We start from the raw sequence: 19,830 nt of genomic DNA, 5'->3' as shown, positions 1-19,830 counted from the left end.
TTGCATCTAAAGGGCCTTTAAGGAGAACACAGTTAAAACATTTAATGAGGTTAAATGTCACTCTGAAATGATGCACCATCTCATACAGTTAGTACCTCTCACATAAATAACTAACAGTATGCAGCATGTAATATTTATTGTGAAATGATTGCTTCTCAGACGCAGAATGGTGCATTTGCACGCTAGAAATGTGGAGTGGGTGGATTAGCATATGTATTTGTTGTTTTTACCACCACAGAAAAAGATTTTGTGGAAGCAGTATGGAATAGAAATATGAGCTATAATGTTGTGTGCAGATTTAGCTAAATGTCCCAACCTAGCTAAAAAAGATGGAGGGTTTAGCACAAGCTGAATCTCATCTCTACTTATGTATGTATAAGTGTGTATATGTTTAGGTGTGTGTGTGTGTGTCTAACCCATGGGAACTGGCTAAAGCCTGATAATATGAGCTTTAGTTTAACAGTGTGATAGTACAAGCAACCACAGGCATGCTTGGCCAGCCTTATCTCACACACACACACACACATGCACACAAAGCACGTGCAGGCGGTCACGACTCACAGATCCACACACATAACACACACACGAACAAACACAGTTGCACACACAGTCATGTTTGTGTGTGATGTGAGGCAGGGTGCTGTGCAGATCAATGGAGGACCATGCGAGGTCCTCACACAGAGACAATTAAAAGAGAATGGATAATGAGGCTATTTATAGACTGATCTATTTGTAACCAGGGCATTCTCCTACGTAGGAGCTGGGAATTGTTCTCTTTTCAGTCTGCCCTCCTTCTGTCCTCTCCTTCTCCCTCCCTCCAACTCCTTCTCCCTTTTTCAAGCGAGTGAGACTGCTCTGTTTTCTCCATCTTCTCCTTGATTTTTTTTTTAGCAGTTTCTTAAAATATTTGTTTTTCAGACTGGATGGAAAACACTGCCATTGTCTTTTTTTTCCACCCCTCTTTCGTTAGCGTCAAATGCAGATGCATCATTGGTTATTTTCTGCAGATAACCCTTGATTAGCCATCTCACACTCATACGCATTGACATGTGAAACAGTGTCAAGCATGCACTGATGTTATCAGGTGCAATCCAGGGCCACTACTGGGAGACCCAGTGACGTATCATGTGTGACATAATGCTGTGGTGATGTCTGTGGTTGGGAAGGAGTGAGACATGGATATAGAGAGATACGATGAATGCACACTGTGCTCGGCAACCAGATAATGGAACCTCATTGAAAAGCAGCCATATACAGACTGATAATAAAGCTGAATAGAAATATTTTATGAGTAATTTGAAATGAATTCACAGAGCACACATTTCCATCCCTGATGGTGTGATACAGTTCCTGATACACCAGGGGGAGATAATATAATATGAACCTCTTTACTTGAAAGGTTATTGTAAGTAGAATAATTACGTCCATAAATTATAGTTACACATAATATACAGTAGAATATAATACATAGCATTCAGAGAACAGAACAGTGTTCTGTGATCCAAAATAAAAAAAAACGAAAAGGAAATAATGATGTACCATGGCACACAAGATGCTACTCTCCTTTGTAATGTTGTTTGTATTTTGAAGTTTAAATGATCTCTTGCCAAAACATTGCATGTGATGTAATTAGTCCTTCTGCTGTTATTTCAGCTGCCGTATGAGAATAATCTTCTGGACAACAGTCTAAAAGTAAATTGTGCCTCGAGCCAGTGTGAAGTTGTTTCAGATAAAAGAGCAGAAGATATTTATGTAGAGTTGTTCATGGTGGATGAGGAGGTGGATGAGGTCAAAGCACAAGGCCCTCATCTCCTGAGCAGAATTACATAAGGAACACAGAGCCATGGCCCGCCATGACTCAAACTGGTAATTAGATATGGTGTGTTTGTGTGGTGCGAGAGGGAGAAAGATAAGAGCAATGGTAGAAATAAAAAAGAAAGCAAGACAAAAGACTTTAGATCACTGCTTTTCAAAACGGCTGTGGCTTGATTTGCTGTTCATTTTGCTGAACTGTGAATCTTTGTGTGTGGGGAAAAAAATGTATAACTTATCTTGAATCAAAAACGATGACTGTATTTGTAACCGTTGGTCTATATACTGTAACACTGACTGCAATAAAGCAGTGAGACTGTCCTTCACACCCTGATCATTGTAAAATGGTGTACAACAGATCTCTAATTCTTTTTCCCTTCCCTTCTGTTTTTGTCTCCACCAGGACTCGCAGGTGCCCTGCCTGACCTGGACAAGAGAAAAGAAATATATGGGAAAAACCTGATACCTCCAAAGAAGCCAAAAACCTTCCTGCAGCTGGTATGGGAGGCCCTGCAGGATGTCACCCTCATCATCCTGGAGATCGCCGCACTGATCTCCCTGGGACTTTCCTTCTACCACCCTCCTGGAGAGAGCGGCGGCGGAGAGTGTGAGTGAAGCCGCTCCCGTGACATCACTTCCTGTCAGATCTTCTCTGTGTCATTTTGTTTCCAGTCCTCGAGACAGACACACACACACACACACACACACACACACACACACACGACGGTGGTATCTTCGCTATTGGCCACAAAGGACTATAATTGCGTTGGCCCACTGGCATCACTTCCTCTGACATCCCGGCACTCACTGACACACTTACACCAACATGTATGCACGCACAATTTTTAATTGGTGTGCCAGGTCACACTTTGTTTGTGACCAGCCTCAAGAGGTCAAGTGACTTATCGAGCATAGGGCTAATTTGTGTGTGCGCACGCGCATGTGTGTGTGTGTGCACTTTGTGAATGTGTTAAATGTGCATATGAAAGGTACCAGGAAGGTTAATGAAGTGTTGAGTAGAGAAATAACCTTGAGCTCCCAGGGCCCATACATCAGCCCTGTGAGCCGTGAAACAGGAAATGAAGACAGAGGCCGTATCGAGGTGCTGAGTCAGCAACATCACTCATTGCTCCCAGCATTATCACAGTAATGGAATTCAGTTACCCTGCCAAAGTGACCAGTCATCATTTTAAGGGGTTTAAACACTGTCATGGAGGTAGAAGTACCAGGTTAGTTAATCAAATCATTTCTGTATTAATTCATTTGCAGTTTGTAATTTTAATTAATGATCAACTGGAGTTTCATCAATCAAAATTGCTGCTTTTACCTACATATGCGTCCTGTTTTCTGTGACTCCTTTGAGGTTCATCACTTAATGAATGAGCTCCAAGCATCACCAAGTCCAAATAAAGCAGAGAAATACCAAAGGAATGATTATGCTAATAACTGCATCCATCTGCAGTATAATCAAGCTTCCTTTTAACTTGCGGCAAAAAAAAGGTGCCTCATATTTGAGAGATATGAATACATATGAATCTAAATCAGCACATAAACTCCTGAGGAAATGAATGGTTGTGAACAGCAGTTGGTGCTATAGCAGAGAGATGGACACGTAGCCGTAAAAGTATCAGGTGCCGAGCCCAGATAATATGCAATGTCATTTTTGTAATAATAATGTTATTTTTAATGAACAATTTTTGCGTGTAATAATAGGATCATAATAATTGCCAGTGTAGGATGATATATTGACCAGTATTCCTTCTACACAAATACATCAAATATAATATCACATTTGTTTGTTTATAGAGTTGTGACAAAGATACAAAGATGGGACACTTACAGCTGACTTTATTGCTTTAAAAATGAGATGGAGTCCTGATACATTTCACCTGATTTGATATAAAATGACAGTAGATTTACAACAATGAATCCAACTGTAATTCAACAATTATAATAGTGTGCGGTATAGATCCTTTATTGTAATACAACAAAAATACAATTAAATATTTTGAAAATCATACAAGAGAAAATACACTGATGATGTACTGTATATTGAACAGTTAGGTTCAGGATTTTTTTAAACATTTTTTTTAGATGTGGTTTATAAGCACATTTCTCTCACTGTTGGTTTATGGTTTTTTTTATTAATAAGTTAAAAAAAAAAGATCTGCAATCCGAAAATAGAAGGTGGTGGGATGATTTAATTCTCATTTACATATGAAATGGCTTGGTGGCAGTTGAATGAGTAGGCACTTAATTGTGTCTGTATCAAACACACAACATGCAACAAAGCACAACTGTGTAAAACGAAATAGATACTGAGACCAACATTCTTTGGTAGTAATATCCGAACCAATTAGTATGACTGCTTTTGTAGCTCATATAGCCATGTTTTTATTCATTGACATGCTGCTGCCAACAGCTGCAAAGTCAGCTTACTTTGTCTGGCTCTTTGGCACTTCAGCACCATGGACAGCTACAGACACACTGCATTACACTGACTGTGACTCGAAAGAGGGACAAAAGAACAGTTTGTGCTCAAACGTGTCTGGATATCACCAGAACCATGGAGAGCCACTATCTGCACATACTGTATCCACTAACTATTGTATTTTATTATTCAACTACATACTTGAAGAGCTTTTTGTTCCACATCATTAGCCTTTTTTGACAGTTGCTTCTTGGTAATCATTGTTTCCTACAGGACAGTAACTGGCTTCAATCAAAACACATTATAATTTTGCATAATCTGTAGGAGAATTGTTCTGCTTCTCTAAAACTGAGTTTCCACTAATTAAAATCAGGAGCTCATTTTCCCCCACCAAGCAGAATCAGAAAATGTTCTGTGGAATAAAATCTCCCTTATAGGACAGAATGAAAATAACTAATTGATACCAGCAGTCTTATAGATCAAGGAGAATATTTATTTCTACTCATATTGGTTCGATATGGAGCCTCTCTTTACTGCACCAATAAGAAAAAAATTGCTCTTAAACTCTAGTTGTTAGTTAAATCTGACAAATCGGACCCTACATGTCTATAACAAGGGGTGTGTACTTGCTCAGTCGTGAGTTGCAAGTGTTACATAGTCCAAAGCAAATTGCCCAACCGGGGGCTTTTGAAATCAGCTAGCCCAGAGCGTAGAGCACAATAGCTCCCAGAGAATTACAAGAAGCTGCATGTGGAGGACTGGGAGTCGGCCTTGTTTCATTCTCAATGAAATACTCCAGTCTGTCAGTGCACGGCCAGCAGATAGCAAGGCCTTTGTATGAAGTGAAGCAAATTAATGAAAAGGCTTGCATGTATTTCACGTGTTGCCTTTAATATTGCAAAAACCGTGCATATGCAGAGAAATGGGACAATGTGTTTTTCCCTCTATGTTTCCACACACACACAGCACACACGAAATGAAAATTTTTGTCCGAAGCCTTTCAGTCCCCACTGAACAAGAATGTTAGTTGCGTCCCAGTATAAAGTGCTACTACTGTGCATAAGTAATAGAAAATGTATACATGTATATTAAACTACTATAGAACAACGCAGTCTCTAAGCATGTACAGTATAAAACCGTATGCTTGCAAATGTATGACATTTATATAATTTCACTCTTCTCCTTGCTGTCACGGTTACCAAACTGCAGCCTGTGGCGCGGCGGGAGGCGGAGTGGAGGACGAGGGTGAGGCGGACGCCGGCTGGATCGAAGGTGCAGCCATCCTGTTGTCTGTGGTGTGCGTAGTGCTGGTCACGGCCTTCAACGACTGGTCGAAGGAGAAGCAGTTCCGCGGGCTGCAGAGCCGCATCGAGCAGGAGCAGAAGTTCCAGGTGGTCCGCGGCAGCCAGGTCATACAGCTGCCTGTGGCCGACATAGTAGTGGGGGACATAGCGCAGATCAAATACGGTAGGTGTGAGGAGATTGTCCGATTGGTCGGGTGTGTGTAGGAGTTTACTCATTTCATTACAAATATTTTAATGGAAATGCAGGATCACATCAGCTCAGACTTCTGTTCATCGTTTGTAAATAACAGTAAAATCTAGCACTACATATTCATCCATTATCCATCTCTGTTGTCATAGGTGATCTGCTCCCTGCTGATGGAGTGTTGATCCAGGGCAACGACCTGAAGATTGATGAGTCATCACTGACTGGAGAGTCCGACCATGTCAAGAAGAACACAGACAAGGATCCCATGCTGTTATCTGGTATGACATACACTCACACTGACGCACACTACGCAAATGGATACATGTATACTGTATACTGTAAAGTACGTAGGTATGTCACGATGATAGATTTTTTTGGTACGAGAGAAATACTCACGGTATTGCGATTATCACAATTATTATGCATTAATTAATTTCACAACACTATTAATGTGTAAAATCAAATATAGTTAAAATATACATTACTAATTATAAAATATTTTAAATATCTATTGACGGATTATTAATCCGCCAGGGGAAGTGTTTGAAATATTCAAGTCATTAATTGTCATCGATACCAAATGATTAAGTTAATTTTAATCATTTTTTTAAATTACAAATGACTCTAGCATTTGAATTCCTACCAATTCAATGCTACGTTAGGTAAATGGACCAGTATCTGTGCATTTACCTTTTACTTTGGCGCACATCTGCCGACACGGTTCATACATAATCTTTTTTTGGAATATGACGGTATTTAGGAATCTTTGCGATCAATTAATTGTGGCGTTTAGTACCGCGATTAATAGTAATCGTGACATCCCTACTGTAAAGTATATCACAGTCAGGTCTTCCTGTAAGTGATGTTGTTCAGAGGGACAAAAACAGAGGTGGTGACTTGACTTGAAATGACTGTTGGGTTTATTTGCACAGCAGTAATTGTCCATTTGTTCCTCATCTTTACAGAATAAAGAGCATTGTGGAATTAATTATTTACTCAAACGAGCCCACAAATGTTGGGTTTTTTTTTTCCCATCCAGTGGACTAGTGCCAATGTGTCATTCTGCATCAGACCTGAGCATGAGTAAATAAAGTTTGATTTGTTATACAGACTGGCCTAATGCCACAGCATTTTATTCCCATTCCCTGCCTTCAAATAAATCAAAGAAATACAGTTCTACAAAATAATTATAACTGATTACAATCGCAATAACTGACAGTCAACTCCAAAGCCTCAGAGAAGTTGTTTTACTGTAATATTCAGGTTAGCCTGACATTACTTATTTGGCAAAGGTTTGGTCAAAGTAACTCCATTTGCGGGATCTGTTGTGAATAAAACCAAATGAAGTCACAGTCATGGTATTACCTCAGACAGGAAACACAAGGCTGTTAATTACTCTCTGTACATCAGTGCAGAAGACGCTGGCGACTGTCTGGCAGCTTTTAGGTCTAGTTTTCCTCTTGATTGTTGAGTATTTGCTGCAGAAGAGACACCAGAATTTGCCGCATGTGATTCTTAGAAATGAAGAATATCACTGAAACGTGGGTGAATCTCTTCTCACATCTTTTCCTGTGTATAATTAGCTGTGTCTTTTTGCCGCCTCTTTTAATTAACCTCTTATTCACGCACATCGACTTACTCTGACAAAGGTTAATCATTTTCTAAGCGTGTGCTGTACATAGTCTCATATATAAAAGTGTCATACAGCCTGCCAGTATTTGCACACTGACACAATATTTTCTGTTTAGTTTTTTCTGTCTGCTCCAGCGCATTAGATTTAGAATGAAACAGTAAATTAATAATGTTTGAAGTTGTAGGCCTTCTCATGTATACAGCACCTCCCAATTTTAGGTCAGTGCAGACTAGAGGAACAGCCATCTTAAGTATAAAACCAGTGCAGTGTGATGATGCCCCACCCAAGGGTGGCACACAACACTTAACCAGCGACCTAAATCAGACTACCAAGAGACTTCTAAAATAACACAGGGTTTGTTTAATATAGATATGAAAAATGACCCAGACATCAAATTAAGAACAGAAAAGATACAAATCAGAAGACAACAACAAAAACACCAGGCTGAGAGCCCAGCAGTCCCCCCGATAGAAGCTTCTCTTTCTGATGCTGGCACCACAGCTTGTAGCTTCCTTCCCAGGCCTGATGCATCTCATGGAAAATCTACAGGGGACAGAGACAGACAGAACAGACAGGGAAAGGACATGAAAAAATGCTGCTGTAACAATTGAACCAAAGTGATGCAATAGATTTTCTCGAGCAAGCAACTGAATATTCTTGATCAGTCACTCAGACGTGTTGTTGCAAGAGGAATCTCAGAATTTCTTGACGTGGAAGAGTGAGAAAACAGATGTGGGCAATGCAAATATGCACAATAGTGACAGAGGCAACAAAAGCTGTCAAACAACATTAATCATTTTTCTAATTCAGCTCTAATAAATGATTCTCCTGTCTTTTTATCCAGGGACTCACGTGATGGAGGGGTCGGGGCGCATGGTGGTGACTGCTATCGGTGTCAACTCGCAGACCGGAATCATCTTCACCCTGCTGGGGGCCGGCACAGAAGAAGAAGAGAAGAAAGAAAAGAAAGGTAAGACCGTTATATCACGAGTTTAGCATTTTCTGAACATGTCCATTAAGAGTTTTTTGCCGTTACTTCAAGAGCACTGAGGTAATTTGTTTTTTTGTCAGCGTTGCCCAGCAACATACCCTTGAAAAAGCTTCATTGTCATTTCATTACATTATGTGCCGGAAATCTGAAAGCGTACTCTCATTACATAATAGTAGTGTATTTAACTGTCCTTGTTATCAGGTAATGAACAATGGACTGAAATGAACAGTTGTCCTCCTGTTTAACTCACGTGAACTGTATGACATTTTTGTAGGTATCTGAAGTACAGTACCTGACAATAAGCCTGTGCACAATCGTATATATATATTTATATATGTACTACTGTATGAAATGAGTGTTGGTGGTACAGTTGTGAGTTGCAGTATCCAGGTTGTGTGGGTTCAGGTGCATCATTGTCCTTACTCTCTTATCGTTCCAAATTCGCCTTGAAGAAGGGGCAGTGGAAGATGGACACCAGAACACAGGTAGAGTATCACCTTTCTCTGACCCCTGGGAGTGGTACTTGATCCTTTTGGTCTTTAACCCCCGATGACCCCCCACCCCCCACCCCCACACCGTTGCCCGTCACTCTTTTTTCTGTAGCCTCGCACCTTTGCCCCAGTTTTTTTTACTTCCTCACTTAAAAAGAGAAGCCTCATCGCCGCAACACTGCATCTTTTTAAGTGCTGACAGATGACACATTCCACAAAGCATAAACCTCTCCCACTACAACAGGCACCGCGCTCATCAAACTAACTAGCTAGCATTCAACATCAGCCCCGTTTCAGACGTGTTGAATGCCATGAATAGAGAAAGGCTGTCAGACTCATCTTATTGCCGTACAACAGAACGATGACATGAGAGTGACAGCCTTGCAGGTGTATAGCACATGTACCAGCAGTAGGGAGTAAAGTAGAAGGGATATGTTTTTTTTTGTTTTTTTTTTAAGATGCTATTTTTAGATCTCATATTTGATATCAATAGTGATCTGTTGCCACTGTTACCTGTGCCTCTTTGAACAGCTCTGTAGTTTCAAAGAGCAGGAAGCCCAGTGGCTTGCACCAGTAGCATACTGTATTATTTCATCCCGACTGTCTCAAAATTGTCACATTATGCAAGAGTAACAGTAAACATGTCATCCTCTATGAATAGTAGTTTCTTCCTCTGATCTGAATACGAACAAACATTACATGTCTTCTTGTCACGACATACAATTATAGTTCTTCAACAATGTGATGGTGTTGCTAAAATGCATGATTGTCCCAAGTGTGATCAATCAGACCTGTTTGATCAAATCAGGGAAAATAATCTTGCATTTCTGATCAAGCAACAACATAGTAATCTGGGCCCAGCGAAGATATAATTAGATCAGATATACTTACTGTTTAAAGTTTTATTTATGTTAATACACCTGAACAGCTGAATGTTGGAGTTAAATTGGTAGATTTTATTCAAATTGGTTTCACTGATTAATAGTATGTCTGTTTATACTCCTAGAAGATTTGTAGTTTATCAACCAATATCACGTATTGGTGTCTTTGTTAGTACAGTTTAAACAATTTCATTGAAATTGAAGCTACACCATGAAAGTTGTTAAGTTAGGGTTACCTCAAGGCAGCTGTGACTTTTTTTTTAAGGAGAAATCAGTGGTAATACTCAGGTGAATTTGTTGATAAAACCACAGCTAATTGCAAATATGTTAAGAAATTTGGCCCATAATTGCTGTTGGACCATTTCATCAAAGAATTGAATGTTTTTGAGTGAGATGATAAATATAGTGTAGAGTTGTAGTGAACCTTTCCAGTGCCATTATTCAGTGAGTTTTGTCATAACAAGGAATGCTTCCATTTTATATTAATTACAGTTTATGTGGCTGCTGTCAAAAGATTAAAGCAATGTTGTGAGATCTGTTTAATGTTTTGAAAAACCATAATTTTAACAAGGGGCTGAGGCAAAACATTTGGTCACCTGTAAAATAAAAATTGAATAAAAGATAAGAAAGCAGCCACATCACTGAACTGGTTGGAACATGTGTCAAATGCCTGGCTAGTATGGGGGCCCTTTTACATTTTATTTACTTTAACATTGGAAGGTTTGATTTTAAGTTATTTATGCAACACCTTTTAGCTTATTTCTTTTAGATTTCCCGCTCAAATTATTATTTTGTGATGCTGAAAGCTATTACATGAATAACATGGTTGAAGTGAAATTTACACTGCAAAAACTGAAAAGATAAAACATACAAATAATGTACAATATACACAATCAAAAATATAACATCAGAGGGGTAAGATACAATATACTAATTAATAATCACTTTACATAAAGAATTAGAGTACATGCAAAACAAATATGTATTTTATGAAATCATCTTACAGTAGAGTTATCTTTTTTGTGGCTCTTGTTTTCCACATGTTACGTTCAGATTTCATGTTTCATGTTTGTCCAATGTTTGTTTATGAACATTTTCACTTTTACCTCTGCTAATTCACACTAGTTAGTTACATGTCATAATTATTACATGTACAAATAAATGCATTCATAATCCACAATGGTCACATTTTAGCTCACACACAATCTACATATGCTGAATCTCTTAAATGTGCTATAACCATGTTATTTCTGTTCATTTTCTTGTGTGTGCACGTGTGCGTGTGTGTTTTTGTATGGGTGCGTGCATGTGTTTGTTTTGTTCATTCATGTTCGGTCCTCATGGCTAGACTGCTCCCATCCCCCTATCCACCCTATCGCAACTATAGCCACGGATGGGGCTGCAGGCATTAATGCCCCTGGCAGTGCCAGCCTAATTAATGGTAGGTTGACAAAACATCTGATCTCTGACCTCTTTCTGTTGTGACTTTTGACTCCTTCTACCTTCTCCATTCTCCCAACTGCTTCACACAATGGGTGCTCACCCTCTGCTCTATACTGTACCTTCTGTCTCAGTTGTGTTGGACCCCTTTGTATCCATGCTCTCAATGCATGTCTTCTCTATTTGTAGAAATTAGTCTGTGGTGTCTTTTTCCTCTCTTTATGCTATTGTTGGCCTTTTGATGCTTCTAATCATGTGTGGGAAACATTTATAATGACTGAGGAAGGTTGTTTTTTTCTTAATCATTTAATGCAAACTAAAATTAAACAAATACAACCATTTTTTAGATGAAACGGTTGGTGGACACCTAAAAAATCCCTTAATATTCATTCATTGAAAGATTTTATGAAGAATAAGGAAAACACAGTTTGAAATGATGTGACCTTTAGAAAAGAAGAATAGGCTAGCCCATAAACCTAATGTTGTTTTTAGATTTCAGTTTATGTATTAAACACAAACAAATGAGATGTCAGCAGGTGGATTTCGTTATCACTGGACAGGTTACCTTTCTTTGTGCTAAGATAAGCTAAGCTAAGCTAACTGGCTACTGACTGTAGGCTTGTATCGACTACACAGATATGACAGTGGTATCAGTCCTCTCATCTAACTTTTAATGAGAAAGAGAATGAGCACATTTACTAAATTACAGAGCTGCTCCTATAAATCATGTTATTGGGACAGTGTTATGAGTTCAGATTTCTCATAGGAAACATAACACTAGGTGAATAGTGGTGGCAAATCCTACTGTAGGGCCATCTTCTTTATATGAACGTCCTCTGAGATCACTTAGTGCAAATCCTCCATTTCTATCTTAGCTGGACGGAATGCAAAAAGATTAACTTCATTCACTGTTGCACTGGATTCTCTCTTATCTTCATCTCCTTGGAGAGCAGCCCCAAAGTGTTTGTACTCAAGGCTGGAGGGGCGTGATTTGCACTATAATGGTGACCTTGTGCTGTCCTGGGCTGGAACAGGGTGATTTGTCATCTTCAGCTATATTGTGACTCCGGGGAACAGGCTAATGTGGACGTGGGGGTGAAATGAGCCATTTATTTTCTCCACATCCATGCAGAGCACTCTGCAAAAATCTGGTCTTCTCGGCTCTACTGTGCCTGATAAATGTTCCTACTGGCATTTGAACATAAAGCTCTGCAGATTTAGTGCAATTTATAGCCTTTTTACCACTGAGACAAACAATGCATATCTGTGTAATTACAGCCTGTGTAGATAATGAGATCAGTGCTGCAGTAGATATAATAAATGCTCTAATAATTATAATGTGTTATTTTGTAAACACGTCTATACATTTGATTTGAAAGCACAAGATTATGTTATCTTCTCAGTTTCATCAGAAAGAGAAACGATGAACATAAGCAAGATGATTCTGTAATTTATAACAATCTTTTTTTTTTTTTAGTTAAATGCACATTAATATGTTCGATCCTTGTGTAAGCAGAATCCCACAGCATAATAAATGCACTGTCCCCAAACTTAGATTTCGATTTTCCTCCAGTTGTTCTTATGTAACTTCACCATGTGGGAGGCTTTCCCTTCAGGCTCTCTCTCTCTCTCTCTCTCTCTCTCTCTCTCTCTCTCTCTCTCTCTCTGCATTGTTCACATCTTCAGTCTGCTTCCCACTGAGTGTGTGATCTTGCATGTATTGTCTGAATTTCCCTCCCATGCATGCTGTCTCTTGTTTGCGTGCACTGTACGTGTGTGTGTGTGTGTTTTTGTAATGTACTCTTCCTCACTCTCGGTGTCCAGTGTAAATGCTCTATCTATGTCTTGATATCCCATTTTATAGCCTGACTATATGACACGTGTGTTTGATAATGTGTATGGAATTACCTATACTGTATGACACTAAAAACAATATTTAAGACCAAGAGTATTTGCAGTTTTTAATGTTCTGCATCATACTTTGTCACACTTAATATACTTTGATTGCAAAATATTTATATTTCTGAAAGGCCCATTAGTATTTTAATTACCTGATTATTTGCCTATGCAATAAAATCAAATCTATTAAAGCCTAATTTCCTCCCACTTCATTATGGGGAAGTCTGCACACTACAGTATCATTCACTGTTTGGTTTTAGAGTAACTCTCAATTAAATTAAATTTTATGAGCCCTTTGACAGTAGGTGTAGCTGCTAGTTACATCATACCACTTACACATCACAAGCCTTTCTATGTGACTGTCACAGAGAGGTTGTATTAAAAGTCATTTTCCTGTCTCCTTGTTTGTGATTTTTGGTTCTCACTGCGTGTGTTGTCTCTGTGGTGATAATTTGTTGACTTGTCTGCCTTGGTTATTTTTGTTGTTATTGTCTTGTATGTCTCCATCATAGGTAAAATGCAAGATGGCAATATGGAGAGCAACCAGATTAAAGGTAACCAAACCATATCTTTCACTCTCTCCTTCCCTGCCTCATTTCTTTCTCCTCCTTTTTCTCACTTTTTTCCTTCTATGGTGTGTGGAGTAAGCTCTGGGTCAAATGCAGATAGAAAATTCTCTGTTGCTCAATTTATTGTATCTCATATTGTTCAAAATGCAGGATTGCACAGTACTAAGAGACAGTCCAACACTGATACTGTGAATTGCAGAGGGAATTGACCTTTTCCTTGACCCAGGTTTTACCTGCAGTCATATTAGGATAGAAAATCCTTCCTCTTCACTCTTGTCTGTCACTGGCGTGTTGTCCTTGGTCTGTTGTTCTGTTGTTGTTCTTGTGTTGTTGATTTGTCTTGTTCTCTATCAGAGAACAGCAGCCTGTTCCTCAGTAGTGCCTCACATAGGCCACCTTTATCCACCAACAACACCCCAAGCTGTCCTCTTTGTATTTCCCCAAGGTTTTATACCACAGCCTTCTTTTCCCCTTCCGCTGTTATAAGACATTTTGTTTAGGCAGTGTCACATGAAATTGAAATTGAAAGCATACTGTGTCATTTTATTTATTTTATTTTATTTATTTTTTACCTTGTAAATATATTATTTAATTTCATGGTTAATCTGTTAGTTTAGCTATTAAAAAGTAACCAAATGATCCCTTCAAATGACCTACAGTATTGTGCCAGACAAACTCAAAACCTCATCTCAGTTTAATTCACAACAATATAAAACAGAAAGAAATAACATTTTAAGTACATATCAGAAGATTTTATCCAGGTTGCCCCATGAAAGTCAAAGATTCAAATCACGAGTCAGCGACGTCTCAGCTGACTGAGATTCTTCAAGTTGAGTGTAGCTGCAGAGTGAGTGCTGATCGCTTTCACGCTGCTCTCCGGGGTAAAATCCTTCCAGTAAGTGAAGTTGTGCCTGTGACTGGTGCAGGCAGCTGTGGAGATGGAGGCAGCTGCTCAGAGGAAGAGAGGCCTCGCCCGGTCAGGCCTAGTGATACCATCTTGTTCTGCCTTTTGCTGAGAAGTGTTGAATTTGCAGTTTGTGGGAAACTGATAATGTTCTTTGGCTTGTTTTGTATTATATTTCATATCGGCTGGAAAAATGTTGTTTGACATTGCTACTCAGTCATTAGCAATAGCTAAGGGCTAACTTGGCTTTTTTCTTCTTTTTTTTTTGTCACCCTGAACATCCACCTGAACTCCATCAAACGAATGAAATGTGAAAAGTGGCATAAATGACACTGTTTTTGGTGATTTAAAAGATTAGATTCAGAAATCATTAGGATTCAAGGCTCTTAATTGGTTTATCTGCATGTGTATCTACTGTAAGGCTAAATATTCCTTTCTTGTCAAGCACAGTAATGTTGCAGGCTTAACAAAACCTCTGAAGATGTCCTGTGGTATCTAGCATCAAGACGTTAGCAGCAGATCCTTGTCTTGTAAGTTGTGAGGTGTCACTGCAGATCAGACTTGCTCCAGCACAAGCCCCAACCCCCTGTTTCAGAGCTGGCAGGTGCTCACCACTGCTGACCAGGAGCCTTGCTGCCTCTTAAATGCAAAAAAAACAACAACATGATGACATGCTGAAAAAGTTGTTGCTGCATACAGACAATACAATACACTGTCGGTCCAGTGACATGGAGGTGGGAAAACAAAATTCACAACCGGAGAATGACAAATGTTCAACATTAAAGGGTTTTTGTAAGAATCAAACACATCCTTCATCGTGATTGGGAAAGTGGGGATGAAATTATTCTTAGTAATGGGTTACATTAACAGAGAAGCACTGCACTTGGTGTGCGTGTGTGTGTGGGTATGTGTGTGCATGTGTGTGTGTTCGGACAGAGATTTTTTTTCAGCACAATCCACTCCTGTCCAAGTGGGGACAGTGATCACATAATATGTTCTGTACATTGCCTGGGTCAATATACAGTGCTGTGCAAAGGTTTTAAGCAGTATAAGTACTGTGTAGATGCTTTAAAAAATAATGGCATGAATAGTCTTTATTTATGGATGAACATCATACAACGTTCAGTCAACAGAAGACAGAAACCTAAATCAGATCATAATGTTGTGTAACCATGCTTACCAGTTCTATACAGTCTGACCAATCAGAGGCCTCTCAGAGGATGTATTGCATAATGGATAAGAATCTAAACATCTGAAGTGCCTAAAACTTTTGCACAGTGCTGTATGTTTTAGAAAATGTGAAACCATTTTCAATTTGGAATTTTTTGACTTGGGGAAGATATTTTATTCCAGTTTTATTTCATTTATTAATGCACTCATTTTAAATGTATCTTATTACAGTATATATAGGGTAATCGTGTCTTTATTTCAGTAAAAAGTATAACCATATGGTTTTACTGTACTACTTGTGTTTCTTGTCATTGTGATTACCAGAGAAGAGCTTATAGATAATGTACAGTAACAAACTTCAATGCAATGCAGTTACATTTTTGCCAGTATACAAGTCTAGATATTGATATTTCAACCTGCATAAATTGGTCTGCAATATCTTCTCAGGGTAAAAAATAAAACAAACAACTACAAACCAATGTGTAGGTACTGTATTATGCTATACATGGAAACAAATCTCAATACTGATAAAAAATGATTTATCCTTCATTTCGATTCATACATTTTTTTTTATCTTTATTGTTTTTCATGGTGTTTTTCCAACTCTATTAGTTTTAAATTCTTTTCTGGTTGTTGTTTTTTTTTTATGTGAAGCACATTGAGTTTTTCATGTGTGTGTGAAATGTAAAACGGTTTCCTTTTCCTGACTTTCCTCAAATACCTAACAGGCTTAGGTGTCTACCTCTAGCACCATTGGATTATTACAGTATTAATGACTTACTGTAAATATGTTTGTATAGAAAACTTCAATATCAAGAACAGTACGGTGGTTCACAGCCCATTTGATCTTCCCAAGAAGATGATGCAGGGACAAACATTAAGCGATCATTATATTGGTATATGAAAGGTTTATACATGTATGATCTTTTTTTTGTTTTTAAGTCTAAACTTGAGTCCCAGGAGCTAGAGTAACACCTGGGTGCTAAAGCCTGGCTCCCTCATCCTCCTCATTTCCTTGGTTTATTCTCCATTTCTAACACTCCACTTTCTGTTTGTTTGTTTTTTGTTTTGTTTTTTTGTGGTATTTACAGTAAAGAAGCAGGACGGAGCAGCTGCCATGGAGATGCAGCCTCTCAAGAGTGCTGAAGGCGGAGAGGCCGATGAAAAAGAAAAGAAGAAGGTGTCGGGTTCAAAGAAGGAGAAGTCTGTGCTACAGGGGAAGCTGACCAAACTGGCCGTCCAGATTGGCAAAGCAGGTACAGCAGATCCCTCACAGACAAGCCCACTCATTTACGCTGTTACATCAGGGACAGCAAGGTACTGAAGCATCGTCCTGTCCATCAGAACAAGATGTTACACCAAGACAAGACACACATCTTGGTCGCTTAAAGCAATCAAAGCAGTTTGGAAGAATGCTTAAGTGCTTCACTATGAGAATTACAGAATAGCAGAGAAGCGTGTGCACTTCATTTTTCTAAACGACCTGTCCTCCAGTGACTCACTCCATCATTGTTGTGGGAGCAATGTAGATGCATCTCTTTCACTTTTACAATTGTTTGTAATTGAATTTAAAGCGATTTATGGCTCCAAGAAGCGGATGTCTAACACTCCTGCAGTAGATCTTTACCGCCTTATGCATTTTTAGTAACAGATGCCCACATGCCAGTGTGCCCACATTGTGGGTGTCCTCTCCGCAGCACCATAGTAGGATTACTGTTTAGCAAGCGTTAGCTATGAAATGCGAAGGTTTCCGGACCAGTCTAGAGAATAAAGGTTTCTTGAAAGTAGAATCTCCAAAAATACCTCAAAATATCCCCTGGTAACTACTGAGGAAGTTCAGAGAACCTGAGCACTTCTGCATTATTAAAGCAGCTATTACAGTATCTTATTTCACATTAGAGTCCCTCAAAGAAGTCCCTGTTTTTCCAGTCTGCTCTTATATCAGACTGTTGAAACCCAGTGGATGTATTACTATACAAGCAGTGCTGGGCCATCATATGGTCTTTCTGTGGGTCTGGCAGAAATTGTGTCGACTCAATACACACTGTGGCATCTGTATCTGTATATAATGTGCTGACTTATCTTGTCCCTACACACTTCTAATAAGCCATATCTGTTCTGTATGTTCTTGATATCTACCTGATACCAGCCATGCTTCATTAGCAGTCACAGAAGAATTAGCATTGTACATGACAAGAATCTTAAGCTCAAAGTAATGCACTGGAATAAACTGTCCCTTCATGAAGGTTAATGTGTTGATGTTTTAGAGAGGTGTTAATTCAATTTTATGATCCTTTTAGAGGATGTACTTGTGGTGCTTTTAATTTGGAGGTGATTGAAAAAAATGAGTACTTCTGGATAGCACACTGACCCCTGGTCAGTTTCTGCCAATTCATGTCTCATTCCATGTCATCCCTGTCCTCTGCTGACTCCTGCTCTGTCTTCTTTAGGTCTGCTCATGTCGGCCATCACCGTCATCATCCTGGTCCTGTATTTCGCCATCGACACCTTTGTGTTGCAGAAGCGCCCCTGGATGCCTGAGTGCACTCCCATCTACATCCAGTACTTTGTCAAGTTCTTCATCATTGGTGTGACTGTGTTGGTGGTGGCCGTACCAGAGGGACTGCCACTGGCTGTCACTATATCTCTGGCATATTCTGTCAAGGTGAGCACTGACACATACTGTGTTTAGACTGTGGCACTGTGCCATCTCTGCTTTATGGGCTGTCCATTTACACTATTCAGTAATGTATTTATTTGCCTTTGGAGAGTTTTTCTTCACTCCTGCAGAGAACATTCACTTTTTACATTTAAAAAGACAGTTTGACAAAATTTTTAATGTGTGCCGCTTTGAGTTATTTCCAATAAATTGTGTAAACTTCTGTCCCTCCCACAGGGTGAATTTCCTTGCACTCATGAGGATTTGCTGTAGTTATTTCCTGCATGGTGTTAACATAATTACAAAAAAGCAAATTCTGAAAAAGCATTTTGTTTCTTTTACTGTTGCTGTGAATTGTATAAGCAGTTTCACATATTATATAAGCACAGGCAACCCTCTTTTTCTATTGGTACCTATTATAGTCAATAAATGTCAAGCAGTGCAAGTGCTAATTCAGGTGCAAATATGCACCACGACCTCTCATCATCATGTTGTTTCCTATCCAACAGAAAATGATGAAAGACAACAACCTGGTGCGTCACCTGGATGCGTGCGAGACAATGGGCAACGCCACCGCGATCTGCTCCGACAAGACAGGCACGCTAACCACCAACCGCATGACAGCTGTACAGTGTTACGTTGCAGACACGCACTACAAAGAAATCCCAGATCCTGGAGTCCTGCCACCCAAATCACTGGAGTTACTGATCAATGCCATCTCCCTCAACAGCGCCTATACCACCAAGATACTGGTAAGCCATCTGTGATAATATAAACCACTGGTAAAATCCCTGGAGAAACATGAAAAAGAAACTGACGTAATATTATTGCATAAAACATATGCAGAACCCTCTACGAACCCTTCCACGCAATATTTAAGATACTCTATTATGCTAAAGCCTGTTTAGTTAAGATGTATATTTCAGACCTGGACTCGAGAGCAGCTCTCATACAGCGAGACAGTTCTGCAGTGCTTTCTTCTTGGCGAAGCAGGCAGTCGGTGTCCTTGGCTGCTGCTTTGGATTCATCAGGCATTCACTCAACTTGTCACCTTGAGAACGGTTGTGTAATTTTGTCTTATCTGATATTCAGAGCGTAGCAGACTGTAATTGAATCCAATCTGTCTAAGTGCTGGAGATGGTCCGTTGTTTACAGTGAATGCAGCGAGGAGAAATATACCCCAAGCCAATTAAATCTGCATGCAATAAGAAATAGATAGATGGATATGCACACAGACAGACAGAGTGACTGACATACAGACAGCTGTGCATTGTAATCACAGACAGCAAACATATCCTAAAAAGAAAGATTGCCAAGATAAGGACTTCAGACAGTCAGAGCTGCATGGCTGAGTAATCTTCCTCCTGGCATGACCACGTAGACTCACCTTCACACACACACACACACATCATTTGTGCCTGTCAGTGTATCACTACCCTTGTAAACCCCTGTCGTGTCT

The 19,830-nt window shown here is 39.3% G+C and overlaps 1 protein-coding gene across 7 annotated transcripts in view; it reads left to right on the top strand.

Annotated features, from left to right (window-relative positions):
* Positions 1 to 19,830, top strand: part of atp2b2 (ATPase plasma membrane Ca2+ transporting 2) — a gene marked incomplete at its 5' end in the record, with an annotated part of 65,511 nt that overhangs the window by 21,267 nt on the left and 24,414 nt on the right. For 2 of the 7 annotated variants that reach the window (XM_083970990.1, XM_083970989.1), the window contains 10 exons: positions 2,216 to 2,419; positions 5,453 to 5,710; positions 5,887 to 6,012; positions 8,212 to 8,337; positions 8,811 to 8,843; positions 11,079 to 11,171; positions 13,582 to 13,623; positions 16,804 to 16,968; positions 18,163 to 18,377; positions 18,881 to 19,123. In XM_083970990.1, the coding sequence (XP_083827116.1) occupies positions 2,216 to 2,419; positions 5,453 to 5,710; positions 5,887 to 6,012; positions 8,212 to 8,337; positions 8,811 to 8,843; positions 11,079 to 11,171; positions 13,582 to 13,623; positions 16,804 to 16,968; positions 18,163 to 18,377; positions 18,881 to 19,123 (1,505 nt within the window). The remainder of the gene's footprint in view (positions 1 to 2,215; positions 2,420 to 5,452; positions 5,711 to 5,886; positions 6,013 to 8,211; positions 8,338 to 8,810; positions 8,844 to 11,078; positions 11,172 to 13,581; positions 13,624 to 16,803; positions 16,969 to 18,162; positions 18,378 to 18,880; positions 19,124 to 19,830) is intronic. The other 5 variants (XM_083970995.1, XM_083970993.1, XM_083970991.1 and 2 more) reach the window with 4 other exon arrangements.

This window comes from Trachurus trachurus (assembly GCF_905171665.1).
Source record: "Trachurus trachurus genome assembly, chromosome: 5".
Classification (NCBI taxonomy): domain Eukaryota; kingdom Metazoa; phylum Chordata; class Actinopteri; order Carangiformes; family Carangidae; genus Trachurus; species Trachurus trachurus.
The sequence above is the reverse complement of the archived record's forward strand: the minus strand, read 5'-3'. Positions and strand labels throughout refer to the sequence as shown.